Genomic DNA, 26746 nt, shown 5'->3' on the forward strand with positions numbered 1-26746 from the left:
GGCGTCAGGTTTGTTGTTGTGGGATCTAGGTCGGAAGGAGAGGCTGAAATTGAATCGGTTTAGGAAGAGGGCCCAGCGAGCTTGTCAGGGTTAAGGCGTTTGGCGGAACGGAGGGAGGAAAGGTTCTTGTGATCAGTCCATATGATTAAACTGTACTTCATTCCCCTCCAGCCAGTGCCTCCACTCTTGCAATGCCCATAAGATGGCTAACAGCTCTCGGTTGCCAACGTCGTATTTCCCCTCGGCAGGGGACAGGCGACGGGGGGAAAAAAGGCACAGGGATGAAGTTTCTGGGACGTTGGGTCCCACTGCGAGAGGACGGCAAATTCCAACACGAATTGGAGGGAAGGGTCGTGGTGGCGTAGGATGGGAGCACTGGTGAACAGGGTTTTGAGTTGGCTGAAAGCTTGGGATGCTGGCGGGGTCCACTGAAAGGGGCAGCTGGTGGATGTGAGGCTGGTGAGGGGAAGTGCGACCTTGCTGTAGTTGCGAATGAAGCAGCGGTAGAAGTTGGTGAATCCGAGGAAACGTTGTAGTTCTTTCCGGGTGGTGGGAATGGGCCAGTCAATGACTGCTTGGATCTTGGTGGGGTCTGGTTGCAACTGTCCTTTGGCAATGATGTAGCCTAAAAAATGTACGGAGGAGAGGTGGAATTGGACAAAAGGCCAGGTCTTTATTGAACACCGGAGAGAGATCATGATTTTCTTTGGGGACACAGGAGAGGTCAACCGGCGAAGCAGATGGTGGTGGTTTACAAGAAGGTGGTACAGCAGAGAGCAGGCAGTCTGAGTGGCAGTGAGGACTCTATCCGGTGATAGAAAAGTGCGGCCAGTCTATGGCGGGGTTATGTTTTCGGAGCCAGGGAATTCCGAGGACTAATGGGGTCTCAAGGGAAGGGATAACAAAAAGAGAGATGATTTCCAGAAATCAGCAAGGTGAATGGCACTGTTTGGTGGGTGACAGGGAAGATGACTCGGCCATCCAGGGCTGTGACTTTCTTGGGAGACTTAGTGGTTGGAGAGGGAGTTGGACTTGATGTGCTAATCCTTCATGAATAAAGTTATTGTACCGGAATCAATAAGAGCCATTATGGGTGTGTTGTGAGAATGCAAGCAGGGGACGGTCATACGGGAGGGAGCGAGAGAGGAAATGGTGGTTTGGCTTACCACTGCGCTCTCGGAACGTGGCGAGCCTGGTCTTTTGGTCGCAGGGGGCAAGTTACCATGAAAAGACCTGATTGGCGGCAATAAATGCACAGCTGCTGGATGACACGACGCTGCCATTCCTGGGGATCTATGTTATGTTACCAGTGTGTATGGGTGCATCAGGTGCAGTGGGGGGTGATGAAGGGGCAGTCGGAGGTGCAGAAGGCGGATGAGATGCTGACAGAGCAGTGCTCACGGTGGGAGTGAGCTTACGCACTCGGACCACTTTCTCTCGTGCTCTCTCTCGCAGTCTGTTATCAAGGCAGAGGGTGAGTTTGATGACATCCTCGAGAGAGGAGGGTTCGTCCCGGGCAGCGAGCTCATCTTTGAGTTTCTTCGAAAGACCGTTAAGAAAAATTACCCTCAGCGCAGCGTCATCCCACCCGCATTCACCCGCAAGTATCCTGAATTTGATGGAGTATACAGCTACGGAACTAGCGCACTGAGTAAGCGTAAGCAGGCAACCGGTGGCTTTTCTACCCTGAACGGGGTAATCGAATACCTTTTAAAGTTCAGCGGAAAACAAACTGACTGGAGTACTGGGGAGGAGTTGTGCCATAACGCGGTGGACCATTTGACTGCTTTGTCGAAGGAGGAGGTTAGTGATAAATGCGACCTTGGATTGTTCGGTGGTATAACTGTACGGTTGAAGATTGAAAACTAGGGAGCAATTGTACTAATTGTACTTACGGGAAGAAGGTTGGATTGTATTTTCAAAGACAGGAGGGAGACTTGTTGAGTGAGGGAGTGTATGGATTCCATGATTTCTAGAAGCGTTTTCTCGTGTTGTCCTATGTGGGCACCTTGGAGGGTGAATGCATGTTTTAGCGCCTCCAGGGCTGCTGGGTCCATGGCTGGCCAGAGTATTCTGTCATGAACAGATGGAGACTGGACCCAAGAGCAGGCGGAGGCTGAGATGTTGTGATGAACAGTTTATTGAAAAAGGGAAATGTAGATGGTCCTTGAGGTGAGCTGTCGGGTTGTTGAGGCAGAGAATGTGTGGCAGGCGGTGACGAGGGCAGGCGGCTGGCTTGGCGGTAGGAATTCACTTAGCGAGGAACACGGAGGGAACACTGAGGACAAGGAGAGACACGGAGGTCAGAAAGGAGACAAAGAATTGTGTAGCTTACGTGGAGACTGGGGAGCCGTTGCACCGCTGGAGAAGCTGTAATACTCTGGCAAGGTTTTCAGGCAGGCTTCAATGCAGGTGGTAACGAGGGCTGATTGGTGACACGTGCATGGCCGAGGAAGGTGCTGGAAAGAGAGACATGGGAGGGGAGACAGAGAGGGCGAGATGGCGCAAAGCGCCACCCAAGCTCCAACCGTAGTACTGCAGGATGGCTCATGACAGTATTATTGATTCTAAAAAAAATTGGACTAAGACTACACCAAAATCTTTTTAAATTTTCATCAACAAAAACAGGACATAACTATCACGTATTGAAATGACTAAAATTTGACTAAGACTAATAAGCATTTTTGGCCATAAGACTAAAAGTAAGAATACAACAGAAATAGCTGGCAAAAACAACACTGCTGAATGCAGATAACGGTGATTATTCCGGATTTTTGTCGATATGTTTGAAAACAGGCACATGCAGATGCGGCATGTGTGAATTGCATTCTCTCACAGTTCATTATAGTACATAGAGTGGTTGCTGCTACCAATGGGTAGTTTTCCCTCAGCTTCATAAAATGCTGAAATTCGGCACTGAGTGGGGGATTCGCAGGAGGAGCTGCAGACAAGCCGCTGCAGGATTGGGGAAGAGAGAGCCCTGATGAGCATGCGTCACTGCGCCACCCGCAGCCCTTGCTTGACGCTGAATTGAATCATATTACCGTGAGCTATGTCTGAAATGTTGATGCTATTCACGTTACTTAATTAGCTGGCCAGTTGCAATTTTCATCAATGCACAAGCCACTGATCCCATTTTGGCTGTGCTGCTGGCCGGCGATGTCAGCAGTCTCAGCCCAGGGCTGTAGGTAGTCATTTGGGGTCCACCGCAAACACAGTCCGGCCCCCGCCCCCTCACACCCCCCCCCCCCCCCCCCCCTCCTATCCTCCCTCCCTCCATACTTTAATTTTATTTTGAAAAAAAGTGAGTTTTGTGGCGGCACGGTGATGGACTGGTTAGCACATCTGCCTCACAGTTCTGAGGAGCCAGGTTCAAATCCGGCCTCGCCTGTGTAACGTGTGCATGTTCTTCCCATGCCTGAGTGGGGTTTCTCCGGATATTGTGGTGAATTGATATCTCTAAATTGCCAATAGGTGTGAATGTGAGTGCAAATGGTTGTTTGTTTATTTGTGCCTTGCAATTGGCTGGCGACCGGTTCAGGGTGTATAGTCAGCTGGTATAGGCTCCAGCACGCCCGCGACTCTAGTGAGGATAAGCGGTACGGAAAATGGATGGATGACTGCAGGTGAGTTTTGTATTTTAGGCCACTTATTCGTGCTTTGAAAAAAATTTACAATTGCATGACAGCTTAAGTTGGCCTAATAATATTTACCATCAAAGATTATGAGTACTGTGTTAATGTTTATCATCAACTTGTGTGAATTTGAGAAAATTCTACGATATCATGCTCACGCTCTTTGAAGTGATTCCTCCTACCTTGTCAAAGCAGCACCACTCTCTCCTCTAGAATTTTTGCTCTGTTCGACTGATCGACTCTGATTCTCAATAAACTTCAATTATAATACTAAGAAACCACAGCAGAAGCTTAAAAACTCCACTCTGACACAGTAAAACTGTTCCGGCATAAAAGGGATACAGATCTTCCATTCTGCTTGGCCTAACAGCCCAACAGGACAAAAAAAAAAGAGAGAAGGGAAAATTCAAAAAAAAAAAAAAAAAAAAAAAAAAAGAACGACAACACAGTGATGCAAAAGCTCAATTTTCTGATGTGAGTAGTGTGCGCGTGTGTCTGTATGTGTGTGTGTAAGTGTGTGTGTGTGTGTGCGTGTGTGTGTATATATTCATTCATATTCACCTCTCTACCTCAGGAAGGTGGAGCCACTGCAATATGGTCAGTATCCGCTGTTCCAGTGGGATAGTGCTAGGAAGGAAAAATCAGATAAATGGTTATAAGCACTCTCACTTTTGTTTCACATTTTCACTTTGACATGAGAGGCATCACTTGGAGTTGGCTAATTGGGCTCAAGTGACAGATATTGTCTCAAAGATATTGTCTTAAAATTTTATGATTTTACTTCCAGACAACAAGCCCCAACTGGTGGCTGGGCTTGCAACCATGGGGTCCAGCTCGGCACAGCCCGAAGAGGTAACATGAGTTCCCCTTCCAAGGGCTCACCACCTGTGGGAGGGGCTAAGGGGGTCTATTTTCTGTTATTGGACTTCTGTGCTCGTCACGGACTCTCCATAATGAACACCATATTTTCAGACATAAGGGTGTCCACATATGCATGTGCTACCAGGACACCCTAGGCCGCAGTTCAGTGATAAACGTTGTGGTCGTGTCATTGGACTTGCGGATCTGTCAACCAATCACCACCTGGTGGTGAGTTGGCTCCGATGGTGGGGGAAGATGCAGGTCTTACTGGCAGACCCACACATATGGTGAGGGTTTGCTGGGAATGTCTGGCAGAGTCCCTTGTCAGAAAGAGTTTCAGCTCCCACCTCTCGCAGTAAATCGCCCACATCCCGGGGGAGGAGGAGAACTAAATGAGCGGATCAGGTTCCTTGCCTCCATAGTAGAGCCGGAGCTGCGGCCGTTAAGTGGTTGTTGCCTGTCGTGGCGGCAAACCCGTCTGTGGACACCAGTGGTAAGGGATGGTGTCAAGCTGAAGATGGGCTCCTCTCGGGCCTTTTTGGCCAGTGAGACTCCGGAGGCAGCTAACGGGTATGAGCTGGCCAGGCGGAATGCAGCTTTGGTGGTCTCTGAGGCAAAAACGCGGGTGTGGGAGGAGTTCAGTGAGATAATTGGAAAACCCCTTGCGAATGGCTTCGAGGAAATTCTGGCCCACCATCTGGCGTCTCAGGAGGAGGATGAAGTGCAACACTGTGTATAGTGGGGGTGGAGCGCTGCTAACCTCGACTCGAGACGTTGTGAGTAGGTGGGGAGAATACTTCGAAAGACCTCCTCAATTCCACCGAGACGCCATCCCATGATGAAGCAGAGTCTGGGAGCTCTGAGGCGGGTTCCTCTGTCTCGGGTTGAAGTCTCCGAGGTGGTTAAAAAGCTCCTTGGCGGCAGGGCCCCGGGGGTGGATGAGATTCGCCCATAGTTCCTAAAGGCTCTGGATGTTGTAGGGCTGTCCTGGTTGATACACCTCTGCAACATTGGGGACAATGCCTCTGGATTGGCAGGCTGGTGGTTCCCCCCTTTTTAAGGAGGGAGACTGAAGGGTGTGTTCCAACTATAGGGGTATCACACGCCTCAGCCTCCCTGGTAAGGTCTATTCAGGGGTTCTGGAGAGGAAGGTGCATCAGGAAGTCAAATCTCATATTCAGGTGGAGCAATGTGGATTTTGTCCTGGCCGTGGAACAGTGGAACAGCTCTATACCCTCAGCGGGATATGTGTTTGGTGGACATGGAGAAGGCGTTCCCTTGGGGAAGCCTGAGGGGGGTGCTCCGGGGGTATGGGGTTCCGAATCACCTGATACGGGCTGTTCGGTCCCTATGCGATCGGTGTCAGAGTTTGATCCGCATTGCCGGCAATGAATCGAATACGGTTCCCAATGAGGGTTGGACTCTGCCAAGGATGCCCCTTTTCACTGATTCTGTTCATTACCTTCATGGATACAATTTCTAGGCGCAGCCGAGGGATTGAGGGGGTCCGGTTTGGTGACATCAGTATTACAGTCTCTGCTTTTTGCAGATGATGTGTTTCTGATGGCTTCATCAAGTCACGATCTTCAGCTCTCACTGGAGCGGTTTGCAACCAAGTGTGAAGCGTCTGGGATGAAAATCAGCACCTCCAAATCTGAGACTATGGTCCTCAGTCGGTAAATGGTGGAGCGCCCTCTCTGGGTCAAGGAAGAGATCCTGTCCCATGTGGAGGAGTTCAAGTATCTCTGGGTCTTCACGAGCGACGGACGAATGGAGTGGGAGATCAACACGCAGATTGGCGCAGCGTTTACACTGATGCAGACTCTGTATAGGTCTGTCGGTGTGAAGGAGTTGAGGCAAAATGTAAAGCTCTCAATTCACTGGTCGATCTATGTTCCAGCCCTCACCTATGGTCACGAGCTGTGGGTTGTGACTGAAAGAACAAAATCGCGGATACAGGCGGCCAAAATGAGTTTCCTCCACAGGATGTTTGGGCTCTCCCTTAGAGATAGGGCGAGAAGCTTGGTCATCTGGGAGGAGCGCAGAGTTGAGCCGCTTCTCCTCTGCATCAAGAGGAGCCAGATGATGTGGTTCAGTTATCTGATTAGGATGCCACCCACGTCCCATCGGGATGAGGCTGTGGGGATGACCTGGGACACGATGGAGAGACTATATTTCCCAGCTGGCCTAGGAACGCCTCGGGATCCCCCCGCAAGAGCTGTACAAAGTGGCTGGGGAGACGGAAATCTGGGCTTCCCTGCAAAAATTGCTGCCTCCGTGACCTGACCAAGCAGAGATACATGAATGGATGGATGACAGCTAGCCCCAAACACTCAAATTTGCATGCAAGTGGCTCAAGCATGAAGGGATGGTAGGAAAGGATGGGTAAAACATTCTTGTGTATTAAAGAACATGGAGTTTTTCAGTTTGTGTGTTACATGAAAAATAACTTACACAGGCCAGAAGAAGGAGGATGCCTTCACTCCTTGTTTGAGAGCTGTGCTCCAGATCTAAGAGACAAACAGTATCACTTTGGGATCTATCAATCAAGCTGATGAATGTAGACAGATCATATTAGTGGCACAAATACAGGCCAATAAGTGAGTGGATGTAGACAGAGGCCTACACAAATCATGGTTTATGATAGATTAGGATTATATTAAATCAGGACAGTACTAACTGGTTGTCCTCCCCACCAGCGGTGATTAAGTTTCTCTCTGCTTCTCAGGGTGAATGTGGCATCAAAGACAGGGTCATACATGGAGTTACCAATGATACCATGAGACTCTGGATAGAGACCCTAAAAGTCAGAAAGATTGTTTAGTGCAAAATGTGTTATTTTTGTTTTTTATTTCCAAAATATGAAAGAAAAAACTTATTTTCAATAATTACTTATGTAGCTCTAATTCACAACAAAAGATAATAGCAATTCATTTTTGAAATTTAGGACCAGTACCATGCTCCTCACACATTAACTGAGATGCAATGAAAATCTCAAAATTGAGAAAGAAATGGTTTCACAGAACCAAGACTCTCTTGGGTTGGCCTTCTTCACATACTTGTCGGGTTGGATGGTAGACAGAAAACAAGGGATTGGTGAAAGAGGTGAGAAACCAACTCATTACAGCTAGAATTTATCATTAAAAAGCATTATGAAAATGCATCTTTAGAAATTCCTTGGAAGTCTAGGTCAGCGGGCCATTTGGGGTCTGCTGTCTATTTTTTGTGGGCTGAAAATTAACATTGGACATGGACCGCAAATCCTAATTTTCCTGGTCTCAATATATCAATATGTGTAGCATAGAATAGAATAGAATAGAATCACCTTATATTGTTATGAACATGCATGTATGCACACAAAATGTGTTCTCTACATTTAACAGTGAACACATACACAGGTTAGTGGAACACACTGGAGCAGGGTGCAGCTGAAGCGCACGGGGCAGCAACAGCATGCTGCTGGTTTTCCGCATTTCTCGTCCCCAAAGAGACTGGATGACAAGAGGATTCACTCAGTGCATTGGTTTCAGCACCTGGGCACATTTGTTTATAGTGGAATGAATGTGGGGATTCATCTTGTTAAGTATTCAGACTCTTTGGGCTCTATTTTCCTAACCAATGCAAATCTGGTGCGGTGTGTGGCGTATCTCTGTGAGGCAGCGGGTTAGGTTGTTATATTCTCCTTCAGATGCTTGCAGGTGTGCATTTAACCAAAAGGTGCTGTCTGTGCTCGTTGGCGGAAACACTGGTGACTTTAATTGGCACCAAGCATCAGCTGTCCTATAAATTCAGAATTCAAAAAGCTTTTTAGGCTCTTTTGTACCTGTTGGTTAGCAGCAACAGGATGTTGGGTAGAAGTGTTGTCATTTTCTTTCTATCTCTGTGTAAGACGCAAGATGCAGAGTTTCTGAAGGCGGCTTGAAAAACTTCTGAAAGGATTAGTTGAATTCAAACAATGGGTTACTGCAACGCCTCAAGGAGCTTCAACCTCAAAAAGCCCACGCGCATCCATCCTTTAAACCTTTCCTGATCCATTAATTAATTTTCAAGAAGAACCTTGTCAAGGGGGTGGCTGATCCGATCAATCGAAGATTCCATTTTATTTAGATTATTTTTCCATGTTTTGGATTTTTCACAACTCGGACTGTTTTTAAACTGTATGTCATCGAACGAGACTATGTATGGAATAGAATGAAACTTTTTCCTTGGACTAATGTCTTTTGGTTCATTTGGTTTTTATGTCAAAGGAAATGTTTCATCTCATTTATGAGTGGGTAGATATTTCATTGGTAGTTCCTTTTTGTGATCTTTATTGTTTTTATTTTTATGATTTGAAGTTTGTACCGTAATTGCTCATGTATAATGCACGCCCATGTATAATACGCACCCCCAAAATTCTGGAAAACCCTTCTAACTATATATAATGCATTTTACAATGCATGATATTGCTTCTACCCATATGATTAAAAACATGAAGTATTATCTGTATTTTGTGAGTTTTCTCAAATAATTATTCTGAAGTTAAGCACTTTATTTCAACACGTAATACTTTTTATTTATTTAAATTCACCGTCCTACTTTCATTTAGTAAATGAGAAAACACACAGTTGTGCTCATGTTTGATTTCCCAAGCAGAATTTGTAAGATGTGTACAATTCTTTAAAGAAAACATGAAGGACCAGGCGAAACACAATTCATTTTATTTCAATGGGATTAAAATTAAACTGTCAAGCAATTCAGAAAAGCATTATCATTAAACAAAACAAAGAAATGAATGATGGTTGTTGTTCAGTCATTAGTCGTATTTAAAAAAAAAAAACAATATTTCACAAATTCTGGCTGGGTATGTAAACTTCTGCGCACAGCTGTACATAGGTGGCGGTGGCATATTCGAAATAAAGTGTACAGCTTTTTCATAACCTCTAAATGGCGTCATACATTTAGAAAATGTGAATTTTTTTTCATTTTCCCCTATACCTATGTATAATGCGCACTTTTGACAATTGTTTGAGGAAAAAAAATATGCATTATAGACGATAAATTACGGTAAGCCCTTGCTATATTCTTTTCTTTAAAGACTTTTGGTAATGACATAAAAATGTCCTCTCCTTTTATTTTAAGACTGATAGGCACTTTGTTGACTATGTTGGCCTACATTATAACACTATACCAATGAAGCCTATAATCATTTTACTCCTACCCTTGAAAGGTTATTTTGGCTATAAAATAAATTAATAACGGGTCCTGACAGTCGTATACAGACTGTCAAATTAGTACAAACTGCAATACATCATTAAGAGAATGTTTGAAAGAAGTGCGGTTAGAGCGTCGCCCGAAATCTGCCAAGATTACTCTGCCAAAGCGCGAGCTAACTGGCGTTTCATAGGCAACTGTTAGAATCGAGGCAAATCTTTCTTGACACCGGCTTAAGCAAGCAGCCGTCACTGTTTACAGTCCATTTTGTAATGCGCAAGGATTACGTGGAACTTTAACCCTTTAAACTGAGAGCCGGTCAGGATTCCCGTAGTATAGGTGCAGGGGAGCCTGTGTTAAACAAGTTCTGACACAAGATGCAAGCTCTGTGCCATTTTCAAGACCAGTATCCTCTAGGAGAACCTGCAAAGAGGTTTTGTGCCAGGTACCTACTGATGATGATGAATGACAAATCACAGATTCAGGAGGAGCAGTGTGGTTTTCGTCCTGGCCGAAGAACAGTGGACCCACACTACACCCTCAGCAAGGTCCTCGAGGGTGCACGGGAATTCGCCCAACCGGTTTTGTGGACTTGGAGAAAGCGTTCGACTGTGTCCCTCGGGGAGTCCTCTGGGCGGTGCTTCGGGAGTATGGAGTACGCCCCTGATACGGGCTGTTCAGTCCCTGTGCCACTGGTGTCAAACTTTTGTCCGCATTGCTGATAGTAAGTCGGATCAGTTTCCAGTGAGAGTTGGACTCTGCCAAGGCTGTCCTTTGTCACTGATTCTGTTCATTACTTTTATTGACAGAATTTGTAGTGGCAGCCGAGGTGTTGAGGGTGGTTCGGTTTGTTGACATCAGTATTACATCTCTGCTTTTTGCAGATGATGTGGTTTTGATGGCTTCAGCAAGCTGTGATCTTTAACTTTCGCTGGAGCGGTTCACAGCTGAGTGTGAAGCAGCTAGGATGAAAATCAGCACCTCCAAATCTGAGGCCATGGTCTTCAGTGGAGTGCTCTCTTTGGGTCGAGGAAGAGATTCTGAAAATAATCTGAATTCTGAAAGAAAAAAAAGAGAGAAAAAAAAAAGAGGAAGAGATTCTGCCCCAAGTGGAGTTCAATTATCTCGGGATCTTGTTGACAAGTGAGGAAGAATGGAGTGGGAGATCGACAGGCAGATCAGTGCCTCATCTGCAGTGATGCGGACTCTGTATTAGTCTGTCATGGTGAAGAATTTGAATAATCAATTTACCGGTTGGGCGGCACGGTGGACACTGGTTAGCACATCTGCCTCACAGTTCTGAGGCCCGGGTTCAAATCCAGCCTCGCCTGTGTAGAGTTTGCATGTTCTCCCGGTGCCTGTGTGGGTTTTCTCCAGGTACTCCGGTTTCCTCCATCCAAAAACCATGCATGGTAGGTTAATTGAAGACTCCAAATTGCACGTATGTGCAAATGTGAGTGCGAGTGGTTGTTTGTTCCCTGCGATTGGCCCAGTTCAGGGTGTAGCTCGCCTCTCGCACGAAGATTGCTGAGATAGCCTCCAGCATGCCCATGACCCTTTGTTCTTTTGAACGAAACATTCCCGAACAAAACAACACCATACTGCACGTCGGTCACGTTACTAAAAATAAGGGCGCAAACTAGCGAAAATGAGTAAAAATCAAACGTCTTTGGAGAGCTTCTTTTTACAAGGATAAAGGCCACCCAAGGAGCCAGAAGAAGAGCGTCTGACCTCAAAGAAAAAGAAAGCTTATTTTAATAGAAAATATCAGGAGTCCTACTTAAAATATGGGTTTTATCTTGATCTATCTTACGCACCGAGTCCGCTCTGCATAATACTGTATGTGGCGACAAGCTAGCCAACGACATGTGAAGACCAAGCACCCTGGACTAAAAGATAAGCCGTTGGGAGTTTTTTGAAAGAAAAAAAAAAAAGATCAACTGAATATTTCCAACATTCTATCTTTATGAAGCGAGCTTTTCTGCGATGACAGTAACGAAGACATAATTACAGAGCAGACTGGACATAAGGAACAAGCCCAGGGCTCACACTGACTAGGGTCGCAGGCGTGCTGGAGTTACTTGAAGATAATATGTGTACGGTTGTGACAATTATTAAGAAGAAGAAGAAGAAGAAGAATCATCATCTTTTATTGTCATGAACATGCATGCATGCACGCACACGAAATTTGTTCTCTGCATTGAACCCATCACAGTGAACACATACACATGTTAGTGGAACACACTGGAGCAGGGGGCAGCTGAAGCGCCCGGGGAGCATTTCGGGGTATCGGTGTCTTGCTCAAGGACACCACAGCCGTGAGTCCGCAGGATGTTGGCGGATGGTCCCGTCGGGGTTTTGAACCTAGACCTATTAATGTACCATGCTGATTTTCAGACTTTGGAACACATTTCCGGTACATGGTGAATGGTGAATGATGAGCGGTAATCATTCACCATGCAGCCATGAGGGACAGGGATGCAGTGTCACTTCCTGGTCAGAAATTCAGGTGTGTGGCTAAAACCAGGCTCCGCCCATGTGGTAAAACGACTCGTGTTACGGTTGTGACATGAAAGTGTGGGACAGCATTTTTTAAAGCATGTTTTGTAATTTAAAAAAACAACTTCAAAATGAATCTAAATATTTTTCATTCTGTTTAAATTAAACCAAATATATATTTTAAAACACACCACTGGAAAAAATGACAAAATGATTTTAAGTATTTCATGGATTGAAATATAGGGTTTAGAGATTGGGACAACCAACAGAAAGTACCACGGAAGGTAGCAGAAATGATGATTTTGTTTATATTTAGCTTAACTACTATATAGTCACAGTCTTGTGTTTAACTAGATTTATCTATTTGTCTTAGTAAATATTGAAGGTCTGAATTCTTAATCCATCCATCCATCCATCCATCTTCTACCGCTTATCCGAGGTCGGGTCGCGGGGGCAGTAGCTTTAGCAGGGACGCCCAGACTTCCCTCTCCCCAGCCACTTCATCCATCTCTTCCGGGGGGATCCCGAGGCGTTCCCAGGCCAGCCGAAGGATGTAGTCTCTCCGGCGTGTCCTGGGTCGTCCCCGGCGTCTCCTCCCGGTGGGACGTGCCCGGAATACCTCACCGGGGATGCGTCCGGGAGGCATCCGAATCAGATGCCCCAGCCACCTCATCTGGCTCCTCTCGATGTGAACGAGCAGCGGCTCTACTCTGAGATCCTCCCGGGTGACCGAGCTTCTCACCCTCTCTCTAAGGGAGAGCCCGGACACCCTGCGGAGGAAACTCATTTCGGTCGCCCGCCTGTATCCGGGATCTTGTTCTTTCGGTCACGACTCACAGCTCGTGACCATAGGTGAGGGTAGGAACGTAGATCGACCGGTAAATCGAGAGCTTCGCCTTTTGGCTTAGCTCCTTCTTTACCGCAACGGATCGATACAAAGTCCGCATCACTGCAGACGCTGTCGATCTCCCGTTCCATTCTTCCCTCACTCGTGACCAAGACCCCAAGATACTTGAACTCCTCCACTTGGGGCAGGATCTCATCCCCGACGGAGCGGGCGAATGAGTCTCTGGAGTCAGCTCTTCGCTGCGTTGCCGCACGCAAACCCACCTCCTGGAGCTCATTCCTTCCATGGATTGAATATGCCCACAACTCCCTCACCAGCTCCGCCACCAGTCGGTCTCCATTCATGGCCTGTTACGGTTTACAACCTCCGTTATTACTTCGTCGTTCCCCTACGCCTGAGTACAAGGTGGGTCAGACCGATTGGCTTTCCTCCCGGGACCTCCCACTCCAGACTGAATCCCGCAAACTCACTCCACGCTTTATTGGTCCGTTTCGCATCACTAAAATCCTCAATCCCACGTCAATTCAACTCAAACTTCTGCAATCTCTGAAGACTCATCCAACTTTCCATCTGTGACTACTCAAGCCTGTCTCCACCTGCGCTCTTAGTTGGTGGAGGTGAGGCTGGTAAGAGGCGTTGCGACTTGACTGTAATTGCAGATGAAGCGGCGATAGAAGTTGGCGAATCCCAGGAAGTGTTGTAGTTCTTTGTGGGCGGTGGGAGTGTGCCAGTTGACGACTGCTTGGATATTGTAAGCTTTTTCTTATTATTATTCTTTCAATCAATCACATTTTTGAGGGCCTAAACATGTCCCGATTCGAATCAAAGTTTGCACGCACATCGAGCCTTTTTGAAAAAATGTATACACTAAAGTTGTTATATGCGATCATTAAAAATGGCTCTGTAGCGCCCCTACAAATGTAAAGAACATTAGCTCCTGACAAAAAAGTCAGCAGAAGCCTTATCCTAAAATGTACAGGAAGTGAGCTATGATTGTTTTGAAAATAAAATGTTGGCCCTTTTTTGACAATTTTTCCACATCCTTTCGTGAACTTGTTCTACAGCTTTCATCTGATTGACCGGTGTGTAGCATCTCCAGACCTCGGACATTTAAAATTGTGAAAAACTTTTCATTTTGCCATACTACGTTGTATATGATGGGGGTGGGGCATCACATTTTGCCTATCAAATTTCCTTTGCCACAAAACAGGAAATGCTTAATAACTCAAGGGAAGTTACAATGAATAATGAATTGTCCTCACGGTGGTTTCCTGAGATGAGTCATGTGAACGGAGCTGTTTGGTGGGTGACAGGGTAGAAGAGTTGCCCATCCAGGGCAGTGACTTTTTTGGGTGACTGGAGTGGTTCGAGAGGGAGTCGGAGCTGATGTGCCAATCCCTCGTGAATAAAATGATCATCCGCACTGGAGTCAATGAGGGCAATAACGGGTGTGTTCTGAACGGAGCCGGGAATACATGCAGGAACGGTCATACGGGAGGGAGAGCTTGGGGACGTGGCGGTTTGGCTCACCACGGCGCTCGTGTCGTGGTGATCCTGGCCTTTTAGTCTCAAGGGCAGGCATGTGGATATGAAATGGCCTGATTTACAGCAATAAACGCTGGGTGACACGGCGCTGACGTTCCTGGGGGTCTAACCTGGTGTTGCCGAGTTGCACGGTTCATCTGGTGCAATGGGGGGTGACGAGGAGGCGATCTGAGGTTCAGAAGGCGGGCAAGACGCAATGCTCACGGAGCATGTGATTTTACGTGCCCTTAGCCCCTTCTCTCGTGCTCTTGCACATAGCCAGTTGTCCAAACGAACGGCTAAGGAGATAAGCTCTTCGAGGGAGCTCTGAAAGCCTGTTTCGAAAAATACCCCTTAACGCCACGTCATCTCACCCGCAAGTATCCTAAATTCTACCGAGTGTGAAGCTACAGAACTAGAACCCAGAGTAAGCATGAGGAGGCGGCTGGTGGCTTCCCTGCCCTGGACGGGGAGAACAACAAACTCCGCACAGGCGAGGCCGGATTTGAACCCGGGTCCTCAAAACTGTGAGGCAGAAGTGTTGACAAGTCATCGACTGTGCTGCCCATGCTGATACATATATATTATTATTGACAGACCAATATGTGCCTCAACTCAAAAGTACAGTTTTGAAATTATATTTATCGCGTGCAGCAATACCTGCATCATTTTCTGTGTATGAATTTTTTCCGGCGCTGCTATTCTTGACAAATGTTTTGCCGTGCATTTTGAACTCTGTTGTTGCGTCGGAAAATCGACTAAACCTCACCACACGTCACTGACTTCAACCCCCTGCGTTCCTGCATTGAATTAGCAGTTGAAAGGACTACTCTAAGTATGTGGTGATGTGTGGTTGACAGCCTTGGCCTCTCCAGATGGACCCCGGCCAATCAGGATTAGCAATGTTCCTGTGGACGTTGGGGGTCATTGCCAGCGTTATATAACAAGAGGTTGTGTCGAAGTGGACTTGAAAGAAATGACATGTACCGTAGCCAGTGAGTAGAGGTTGGGGAAGGTTTTGGTCGGGTACATAGGTCGCATAAATGGTGCATGGGTTCCACATGTTCCTGGGAAAGGAAGAGCAATAATAATAATAATAAATAATTCACAGGATATCAATCGTGATTGACAGAAAAATATGAAAAATAGTTTTTGTCTTTTCCTGGACCAAAGTGATCCAAAGAATGCACCCCACCCTTGCCTTACTCAGCTTCTCAATGTTAGGTATGACAGTATTCCCTCTCTTCATGTAAGAAGCTCGGAAACCATCCACCGAAAGAATGATGAGCGGTGAGCGCACAAATCTACGAGCACAGTAAAAACATTTATTAGATGCCATATGGACATAACGTTCAAGAAAACCACATATAGTTGATATAATGTAACTGAATGAGGCGCTTAAAAGAACCTACCCTGCAGGGCATTCAACGGTCTTCATATCGTCGCATTCATCCTGGAGCCATGAACTATCTCCTGAAGAAAAAAGAGCGACACAAAAGGTTCGATATTATGTTTTCTCATATTGACTAACACACTCCAATTGAGCAATATGTGGCAAGCAGTACAATTTTAGTAAATCTGGTGAATGGGTAAATGTCAACTCTAAAAAGCAAAGAGCGCTGAAAGAGTCCTATTGTAATCGTAAGAACGAACTTTCATTAGGACCGCTGCAAGGATCCTATTGTACTCGTAGGAATTATTGGAATCGTAGGGATTATTCTTTTTCATGATTATTATTAGGGCCCGAGCAGCAACCGCTGCGAGGGTCCTATTTTGTTAGAAGTATAGCGCCACCTAGTATCATCGACAAATGTCTTTCTCCACATTTGAATGTACTGCGTTGAGCAGAGCCACTTGAAATGTTGATCCTGATTGGTAAGGCAAACAAATTATGGCAAATTTGTATTATTTTCCATAACATGAAAAGCTGTTGTAAGTTCACTCCAGATGGTCTTATCTTTTCTAAATTTCACACACTTCCGCACTAAAAAGGTATCGATGGAAATATTTAGAATCTTACTAATAGCATTACTTACTGGAACAAGGAAATGAGGTTTCATACGTTGTTGTTCTCCTGCTCGTAGGTTTATCCGAGCTCCCTAATATTTGCTCAGAAGCCTGTTAAGGCCTTCATGATGTCACAATACAAAGTTGTTGCCAAGGCAGAAGAAGAAGAAGAAGAAGAAGAATCATCTTTTATTGTCATGAACATGCATGCACACGAAATTTGTTCTCTGCGTTTAACCCATCACAGTGAACACATACACATGTTAGTGGAACACACTGGAGCAGGGGGCAGCTGAAGCGCCCGGGGAGCATTTCGGCGTATCAGCCGTGAGTCCGGGGGATGTTGGCGGATGGTCCAGTCGGGGTTTTGAACCTAGGTCCCCCACGGTGGCAGGCGATGATCTTAACCATTGGGCCACGGCGGCCCAATGTGCTGTTCGCCAAGAAATCAACACTGTTTTGATGCAAACTCGTAAAACCTGCCACACACATAAAGCCTGGAAAACATTTGAATATTTGACAGTTTTGTTGTGCACTTTTTAAAAAATGGCTCAGTAGCGCCCCCTACAAACAAACACAGCCCCGGCTGTACATTTCAGTTGGGTCTACCGAAATTGGGAGGCATCTGTAACAGCCCCAGTCTCTTGTAGCCATTCCCTAAACTCATCAGAAAGTCCGGCATTTTTCCATTTACTTTCAATTTTTACCGAATTTTTCCCCTTTTACTGAGGTCACATTTGAACAAAGTCCTCCTACACATTTAATCCGATCGACTTCAAACTTTGGGTGTCTCATCTCAAGATATTGAAGATAATAATTTATACAAGCTTTTCATTCCGTGTAATAATCCATGGCTCCCACGCCGCTGGCAACTTGACTTTGAACGCCCCGTTGACAAGGCTGTCCATTGCCAATGATGGCAGGCCCCGAGTTATTGCACTCAGTCGAACGGTGACGGTAGAGACGCTTCTCCCGGCTGTTCTTTGCTCATTGATCCATTGCTCGAGTTGGTCTTCCAACAGTTGGTCTTCCAACTCGGGCCACCTCGCCTTGTTTCCGTGTTGTGTTTTTCTTTTTTTTCTCAGCTTCGTCTTCTTGACTTGGCGAAGCTCGTTTTCCTGCTTCCTCCACTTGCGAACCGTGGATTCGTTGATCTTGAATTCTCTCGCGGCTGCTCGATTCCCATGTTCCTCCGCATAACTGATAACTTGCAGTTTCAACTGTGCTTTGTGCGTTTTCGGGGGTCCTTAGCCAAACCGATGTTGTTTTGCACAATGCACACCCCGGAAATGCTCCCAGTCAGTCAAGCGGTAAAAAAAAAAATTCAAATTCAAATAAAAAACTAAACAAAACAAAACCAAAAAAGCTATATACCTACTGGGGGTGTGGCTTTAGCATCTTACTTCACGCACCCCTCCCCTGTCTTCAGCCACATCCGCTTTTCCTCTGTGTAAGAAGCGTGTCGGCAGGAAATGCTTAAAAAAAAAAAAAAAAAAGTCAAGCGGAGCGCTCATCACTAAACAACATTTCTAGATGTTGGAACTCGGTGCACACATAAGGTATTCTAAGTCCATTTTGGAGAAAATGGAAGACTTTTAAGGGCGCCTTATGCTCGTGAAAATACAGTAGTTAATTTTTAGCCTTGTCGCGTGTTTTTTGACGTAGTACTGTAAATATCTGACCACCGATAAAGTTATTTAAAAAAAACCATGTCAGCCGTGTAATGCCCGGATCAGACTACAAGACAAATTTGCTCTTTCACAACTGCACTATGTCAGACTACTGCAATCAAATCTTGTATTCCGATTCCACCGCATCCCGTTTTTTACCATCACTGGGCTTCATCTTGTCAACTCAAACGCGACCGGGTACACTCGTTACCATGGCGACGACAACAATAATGGATCGCGCCGTGTGTTTGTAAGAACAAAATGGGCAAAACGTGCGTTGGTGGTCACCGGTGCTCAGGACAGGAGAGGACATTGGTTTAAGGCTCGCTTGAGGGACGTTCTCGTACTTTGAATACGATACGGCTCGCAAGCAGGCAACAAAACGTTATGTAGCCTAGCAAGCTAGTGCTAGCACTAACGGTTGTAAGCGAACATGCAGGTGTTCTGTCGAAGTGTGAAGTAATTGAATTACAAGAAAGTAGCTTAAGGACAGTAAGTTAGCAGCCATTATTTCTGTCATGTTGTCATGTTGGTTTGACCTGACTGATCTGACTGGAGCAGTGATTTCCAAACTTTATGGAGCCAAGGAACATATTTTACAATTGAAACATTTCACGGCACAGCAACAAACAAAAATGTCAGAAAAAGTGGACACGTGAATGACTGTATGTACTTGCTGCCATCCAAGAGAAGACCATTCATTTTGCACACTTGATGATTGACATTTCATACTTTGTTGTTCTCCTGCGAGCAGCTTAATGCCATCTACTTGATATTTGCTCAGAAGACCTTCATGTTGACACAATGCAAAGTTTGTGAGTATTCAACAAACGCTGTTTGCCCAGAACCCACCACTGTTTTGAGGGTCTAAACATGCATGCAATGCAAACTCCGGAAACTTTGCACACATATCAAATGCGGCAAACCTTTCAATATATTCCAGGTTTGAAAGATGGCTCAGTAGCGACCCCGACAAAATTTCAAAGGAGCAGCCCTGGCTCTACGTTTCACCTCGGTCCACCAAAATTGGGAGGCATATGTAACAGCCCAACACCTACAAAAAAGTCTCTCGGAGCCTTACTCTAAGTCCAACCGGAAGCCCACCTTTGTTTTGTTTTGACCTCTTTTTTGCCTTCCATAGAGGTCATAGTTCAACTCACTCCCTCTACGGGTTTCATCCAATCCACTTCTAACTTTGTGTGTCTTATCCAAAGTTGGACAAAACAGTCAAACGCACAAATACCAAATACAAATGCTCACAAGGAGCACGGAGCAGACGCTAACACTGAGCCAGCTAAGCACCTCGAGTCCTAAAATGGCTTATTTTCGATCCGAAAACTTTCAAGGTGCGATTCCTGCTTTCACCACACGAAAAAGCCCCATTCTGATGTATCCGGCTCTGCATTCATTCATTTTCCCACGGTGACTGCAAAGACTGCAAAGAGAAAAGTTGACCGTTGGGGCGGGAATTGCAATTCTTCTCCGCTGAATTTTCAGGCAGGCAATCGTGTTTGTCTAATTCGTAAAGAGACGGTTGCCTTGCATCAGTTTGTTTCATTTCATTTGGATCGTATTTGATGTCCTTTGCAAAATCATTTTGGAAATGCCTAAAATGTCCTTTCAAGCTGTTCCAGTTGGCGTTTTCAACCGGACATTTGAGATGTTCGGACTTCTCGTTATTACGCGATACGTAAATGAGCTTTGCTCTGATCGGATCGCTCGTCTTCCCCAATTTAAATAAGGAAAACAGCTTGCGACCTGCGTGCTGAATCCACTGTGGGCCAAAGTCTTGCATCACAAAAGGAGGGCGGCCGTTGAATTGCTCATTTTAAGCCTTTTGACAGGCTAGCAGGAGCGAGAAAACTCTGGGTTTTCTCGTGTTAAGGCATCTACGGAAAAAGGTTGGTACAAATAGCACCACCTGTTCGCACAAGAAAATGACGTTTTACACTTTGTTGTTCTCCTGCTCGCAGGTTAATCCGATCCACCTCATATTTGGACAGAAGACTGTTAAGGCCTTCGTCATGTTAGGTTTCGACACAAGGTTTGGGAGGTTTTGACAAACGCTGTCGCCGTGGCAACGTGCTGTTGGCCAAGAAACCAACGCTGTTTTGAGGGTCGAAATATGCACGCAAACTCAGAAAACAAAATGCCAACGAAGCGAGCCCTGGCTGTGCCTTTCACGTCGGTCTACAAAGACTGGAAAGCACATGCAACAGCCAACCGGACCCACATAAGTCTCTTGGAGCCGGATAGGGTTGTCCACCATTTTTAATTGACTTTGAACTTTGACCTATTTTTCGCCTTTTACGGCCATCATCATCATCACGTACTCTCCTCCTAAAGATTTGATCCGATTGACTTCAAACTTCTAAAGATGTCGATGATTCAAAAATGATTCAAAGCTTTTTATTCCACGTAATGCTGTTGCGACACGACAACGGCAGCTGTTTTAACTGGACCACAGATGCTGACATGTTTTCAAAAAGTCACACATTTGATCAGCGTCCATTCCAGAAGACATCGCCAAACAATTATTGACTCACAGTCGTAGCGCAACCTACTGGCAAACGTGGCACACGCATCAAAAGTTCTTGCCGTTTTTGTTATACATATAGCACCACCTAGTGGTGACAAACATGTCATCATCTACATTTGAATGTACTGCACTCAGCATGTTGACAACCACCTGAAATGTTGTCGTTTAAGCCTGAGACTTTGATCATGCCACGTCTATCGAAAGAAAAGAAAGTGATGTTCCACAGAAGGCGCGGACGTGGCGAATTTTGACGATGACATCAAAAGCTGTTCCAATTTGACTCCAGATGGTCCTAACTTTTCAGACTTTCACACACTTGATGACAGTCCACACTTGAAGGCATCTATGGGAAAAAAAGAATGTAATCGTACTAATAGCGCCACCTACTGGCACAAGGAAATGAACTCTTGAATGAAAGAAACCGACGCTGTTTTGACAAGCCTGGCAAACAATTGAATATCGAACTCTTTTTTTGTTGTTGTTGCAATTTTTCTAAACTGGCTCAGCAGGGCCCCGACCAATTTTCAACGAAGCAGCCCCCGGCCTGTACGCGTCACCTCGGTCTACCAAGATTGGGAGGCATATGGAAGAGCCCGTGAGCAACGGAACAAGGTCCACCGTTTGAATTGACTTTCCTATTCTGACCTATTTTTCCCCTTTTACAGCCGTCTCATTTTGAAGAACTCTTCCTTGAGATTATATGTGATCGACTTCAAACTTCGGGTATCTCGTCTAAAGATATCGATGATGATAAGTTATTAAAAGTGGCGGCGCGGCGGACGACCGGTTGGCACGTCCGCCTCGCAGTTCTGAAGACGCGGGTTAGAATCCTGTGTGGAGTTTCCATGTTTTCTCCCCGTGCCCGCGTGGGTTTTCTCCAGGCACTGCGGTTTCCTCCCACATCCCGAAAACATGCACGCTAGGTTACTTGAAGACTCTAAATTGAATGATTGATTGTTTCCATGTGCCCTGCGATTGGCCGGCGACCAGTTCGGGGTGTACCCGGCCGGCCTCTCGCCCGAAGATAGCTGGGATAGGCTCCGGTTCTGGAGTTTTTCTTCGAATTTAGCCCTGTTGGCGTGGAGAGATGCTGTTGGCCACGCAGTTATGTTGTGCTGCACATGCAGCCATTGAAGTGAAGTGGAATCATGAAAATGATGAACCACTTTCCATGACGATCAATGTGCGGTCTGTTCAGTGGATCCGCAACGTGCCTGGGCTTGCGAGCGCCCTCCATAGCTATATGCGGCTCAAGTTGTTGCGACTCCTGCAGGTCTCCTACTCTTTGTTCTTTATTATTATCATTATGGAACCATCACACGATTTCATGGCCTAAACAAGCCAATTTGAAACAAACTTTGCATGCACATTGGGCCTGGCAAAACATTTTCTATTTTAAAGTTTTATGTGATGAATAAAACATGTCTCTGTAGCGTTGGTTAAAGCGTCAGCCTCACAGTTCTGAGGACCGGGGTTCCAATCCCCGGCCCCGCCTGTGTGGAGTTCGCATGTTCTCCCCGTGCCTGCGTGGCTTTTCTCCGGGCACTCCGCTTTCCTCCCACATCCCCAAAACATGCATTCATTGGAGACTCTAAATTGCCCGTAGGTGTGAATGCGAGTGCGAATGGTTGTTTGTTTGTTTGTATGTGTGCCCTGCGATTGGCTGGCAACCGGTTCAGGGTGTAACCCCGCCTCCTGCCCGATGACAGCTGGGATAGGCTCCAGCACGCCCGCGACCCGCGTGAGGAGAAGCGGCTCACAAAATGGATGGATGGACTTATTTTTGGCCTTTTGCGGCCTATCACATTTGAACTCCTCCTCCTACAGATTCAATCCGATCAACTTTCAACTTTGGATGTTAAATCTAAACATATTGAAGATGAAAAGTTCTCAAAGTCCTTTCGTTTCTTATAACGGTGACATGTTCGCCGAGAAAACAACGCTGTTTTGAGGGTCGAAACATGCATACAAACTCATGTCATTTTGCACGCCTGGCAAACAATTCAATATTTTATCGGTATGGTGTGCAATTATTCCAAAATGGCTCAGTAGCGCCCACTACCAAATTTCCACAAAGCAGCCCCAGCTGTACATTTCAACGAGATCTACCCAAATTGGGAGGTGAATGTCGTAGCCCAAGACCAACTAAAAGGTTTCTTCGAGTCATACCTTCAACCCGACAATAAGTTCTGACCAATTTTTCCCCCCCCTTTTACAGTCGTCATATTTTTACAAAGTACAGATTTTATAAGATCAATTTCAAACTTCGGCTGTATCATCTCAACATGTTGAAGATAAAAATGTATTCAACGCTTGCCCTATTGTCACGCTGTTGTGTTTATCAGTTTATCAGTTTATTTTTGAAAGGGGACAATGCAATTTCATAAAACACATGAAGTACACATGGTTAAAAAAGCCCGAATTAGCCAGAAGGCTAGTTTTCATCTGTAGTCCCCTGGCCATGATGTCAAAAAGCAGTCAAATACATCTACAAGACAATAGAATACAGGATACATCATCAAACTATACTATTAAGAGAGAATCAAACCATCATTTTTTGGATCATAACAAAAAGACAACATAACATACTTGTCTTTTAGTGTCGGCAGCTATAGGTGTTAACTAGCCACATTTTGCGTTTTTTTGTGAAGGCCTTGTCTTGTATGTTGTAAGCAGTTGAACCTCCTTCCACTCACCGGGCTGACTTAGTGAAAGTGCTCCTGCGCAGAGGAATGAGACGCTCGCCTCCGACAGAGCCTCGAGTGACACGCTCAGAGCCGTTTCTTTGGCTGATGAACTCAGCCAGAGGAGCTGAGGCCAAATCATGCAGTACTTTAGAAATCAAATTGAAATCTGCAAATATGTGAAGACGGTCCCAGTTTAAAAGACTGTATTTTTTTTTTAATTGCACAGTGATGATAGTGCCTTGGTTTTTTATCCATCACTTTAATGACTTGTTTGTACAAAACTTCCAATGGTTTTTTTTTTTGCATTCTGACCAGCCTGGGACCAACTGGTTATGCAATAGTTAAAGTGACTAAGAATCATCGAATGCAGGTCAATTTTTGCAGCTTCAGTTGACATTTCATTCCGAATTGCACGAAAATTTGCGAGGTTTAATTTGATATTTTTACACAATTTGTCAATATGGGCTTTAAAGGAAAGCTGTGAATCTATTATTAAGCCAAGATATTTGTATTGGCTGACAATTTGCATTTTTTCTCCATTAACAAGTATGTCGGGGTCAGGTGATACTCTATTTGTTTTAGTGAAATACATGCCTCCAGTTTTAGAAACGTTTAGCTGTAGACAGCACTCCTGCAACCAAGTTGTGACACAGGACATCGTATTAGTGAGTTTAGCAGCAACAGTATCTTTGGAGCGACCATGAACAAAGAAAACTGTGTCGTCTGCATACATTACGCACTCTGCTTCAGAGCAAACAGTGGGCAAATCGTTGATATAAAGACTAAATAAAAGGGGGCCCAATATTGATCCCTGAGGGACTCCAGAGGTTAGCCTAAGAGACTCTGCTCTGCAGTTGTTAACTGATACAGATTGTGTTCGCTCATGCAGATATGATTCAATCCAGCTCACAGCTTTGCGAGAGAAGTTCAATTTTGAGAGCTTGGTAAGAAGAACAGAGTGATTTACTGTATCGAAAGCTTTCCTGAGGTCCAAGAACACCGCCCCTACAACTCCACCCTTGTCGAGAGAAGATTTTATTTTCTCAATGAAGAGGCATGTAGCCATTTCAGTGGAATGCTTGGATCTGAAACCAAACTGCATGGCGTGGAGAGAGGGGGAGCTGCTGTTTAAATAATGGACAATCTGCTCTGACACCCATTTTTCTGCAACTTTGCAAATGGCCGGAAGAATGCTTATAGGTCGGTAGTTATTCAGAGAAGTTGAGTCACCGGATTTAAAGACGGGGGTAACAATAGCAGATTTCCAGGCCTTTGGAAAGTGACCAGATGAAATTGAAAGATGAATGATTGAGAGTTGAACCGAGATCTTTGAGCATGCTCGTGTCCATTCCAAAAACATCCTTTGCCTTAGATGGTTTGAGTGAATGAATTCAATCGATAACTTTGGTCTCAGTAATATTTGTAATAGTAAATAAAGAACTGCGTTGCAGACAATGCAGGGTATTCCTTCCTTTGTTTTACTGCAAACTTAGAAGAGATTTCTGACACAGATTCAATGAAGTCGTTGTTAAAAGCATCAGCCGTCACTTGAGGTTCCGTCAGGATGTTTCCATTTCATTGAATTTGCATTAGTTTTGTTTTGTTATTTTGTGTATCACCCAATAGTTTTTGAATATAATTCCAGGTTATTTTTGAATTTCCCTTCGCACTATTCAGAGCAGTAATGAAAAAGTCAGCTTTCGATTTTCTTCTTTCTTTCACTACCCTATTTCTCAGTGAAATGAAGTGCTGTCTATTGTATCCTGATTTGACCGACAACTTCAAGGAATGATCGCGTTCTTTCATCCGTTTCAGAATAAATGTGTTTAACCAAGGCAGGCCATTCTTTCTAGCTTTTAGTTTAATTATCCGTGTAAATTGTATAATCATTTCTTGTATTTTGTTGGCAAATTTAGAACAATCCTCATCTAAATTTTTACCAGCGAGTAATACATCCCAGTTTACTTCTTGGATGGAATCTTGGAAATGTTGTTGTTCATGTTTTGGTATCCTATTGGATTCAGTGGTGGCCAAGGGTTTGAAGCGCTTTTTATTTCATTTTCTTGAAACCATTATAAGATTGTGATCAGACAATCCTGCGAGCATATTGTATGGCTTCAAGATCCTTTCTGGCCTATTAGTGAAGGCTAGATCAATCTGAGTTCGGGTGGAGTTTGTAATTCTCGTAGGGCCATTAATAACCTGAGTCATATCCATATCATCCATAACCCTTTTCAATTTTTTCCTAACTTTGTTAACTTCCCAATTAACATTTAGGTCACCCATTATTATCACCTCTTTTGCAAGATTGAGTTGTTTCAGTAACATTTCCAGCTTTTCATAGAAAGCGGCATTTGATGAGGGAGGCCTATAAATAACTACAAGAATAAAAGACATTTGCTGTGACAAAGAAACAGTTAGTCCAAGAAATTCTAATCCATTCTCATCTGTAACATGTATTTCATGACAATTAAAAGTGTCCTTGGCATAAATCATAACACCTCCTCCCTTAGAACCCTGTCTGTCGTTTCTAAACATTTTATAACCAGGCACAGATAGTATTGCTGAGGGCGAAGATTCATTAACGGTTTGGAACGCCCTCCATTTCCGGTGCTTTAGTATTGCGGGCTTTGGCAGCCCCCTGTTTCTTTTATTGGCAATGTTTGCATAGAGCTTTACGCTGCCAGCTTCCGCATCAGCCGTCGGTGGTGGTGGTGGTGGTGGTGCTGCAAATAATCGTTACGTGGAATGTAATGATGTGCGGTTTTCGGCAAATAGCAATCTGAAAAGTGTGGTGCGCATTTATATTCAATGGATCTGCGATGTGCCAATACATGAACATGCCAGTTGCCCAGCGTGGCCAGGGGTGTCGCTGCCCTCGAGTTTATTATCATTATTATTATGATTATTATGCCTCAAAGCTAACCGTACCCCATTCGAACCAAACTTGTCACTCACATCGAGCCTGATGAAAAAGTTTAGCATTGAAAATTGTTTTATGGATGACTAAAAAGTGGCTCTGTAGCGCCCCCTAAAAAACCTCTTAAAAAAAAAAAAAAAAGCCACTACGTGTCACGCACCGCTACCAAAATTGGTAGGCACCCCGAGATGTACAAAAAAAGTCAACAGCAAGTGTTTTCATTAAAAGGAATTTTGGCCGTTTTTGGAGCCTTTTTCCATATTCACAGGGGTCCTACTTTGGTGAACTTGTCCAACAGCGTTCATCCGATTGACTTCAAGCTTGGTGTGTAGCATCTCCAGACCTTGGCCATTAAAAGTTGTTC

At 45.0% G+C, this 26746-nt stretch overlaps 1 protein-coding gene across 12 annotated transcripts in view; it reads right to left on the bottom strand.

The window, feature by feature from the left end:
• The window catches only part of enpp2 (ectonucleotide pyrophosphatase/phosphodiesterase 2), a 148872-nt gene that overhangs the window by 104556 nt on the left and 17570 nt on the right, over window positions 1–26746 (bottom strand). For 10 of the 12 annotated variants that reach the window (XR_009789032.1, XR_009789031.1, XR_009789030.1 and 7 more), the window contains 6 exons: window positions 15972–16032; window positions 15766–15863; window positions 15547–15626; window positions 7177–7296; window positions 6951–7006; window positions 4197–4262 (listed from right to left, as the gene is read on the bottom strand). Coding sequence is in view for 9 of the 12 variants with exons in the window: in XM_061776868.1 (XP_061632852.1) it covers window positions 4197–4262; window positions 6951–7006; window positions 7177–7296; window positions 15547–15626; window positions 15766–15863; window positions 15972–16032 (481 nt within the window). In the remaining 3 variants the exon portion in view is untranslated. Of the gene's footprint in view, window positions 1–4196; window positions 4263–6950; window positions 7007–7176; window positions 7297–15546; window positions 15627–15765; window positions 15864–15971; window positions 16033–16595; window positions 16688–17940; window positions 18042–26746 lie in introns of all 12 variants that reach the window. The other 2 variants (XM_061776876.1, XM_061776875.1) reach the window with 2 other exon arrangements.

This window comes from Phyllopteryx taeniolatus, chromosome 6 (genome assembly GCF_024500385.1).
Source record: "Phyllopteryx taeniolatus isolate TA_2022b chromosome 6, UOR_Ptae_1.2, whole genome shotgun sequence".
NCBI lineage: Eukaryota > Metazoa > Chordata > Actinopteri > Syngnathiformes > Syngnathidae > Phyllopteryx > Phyllopteryx taeniolatus.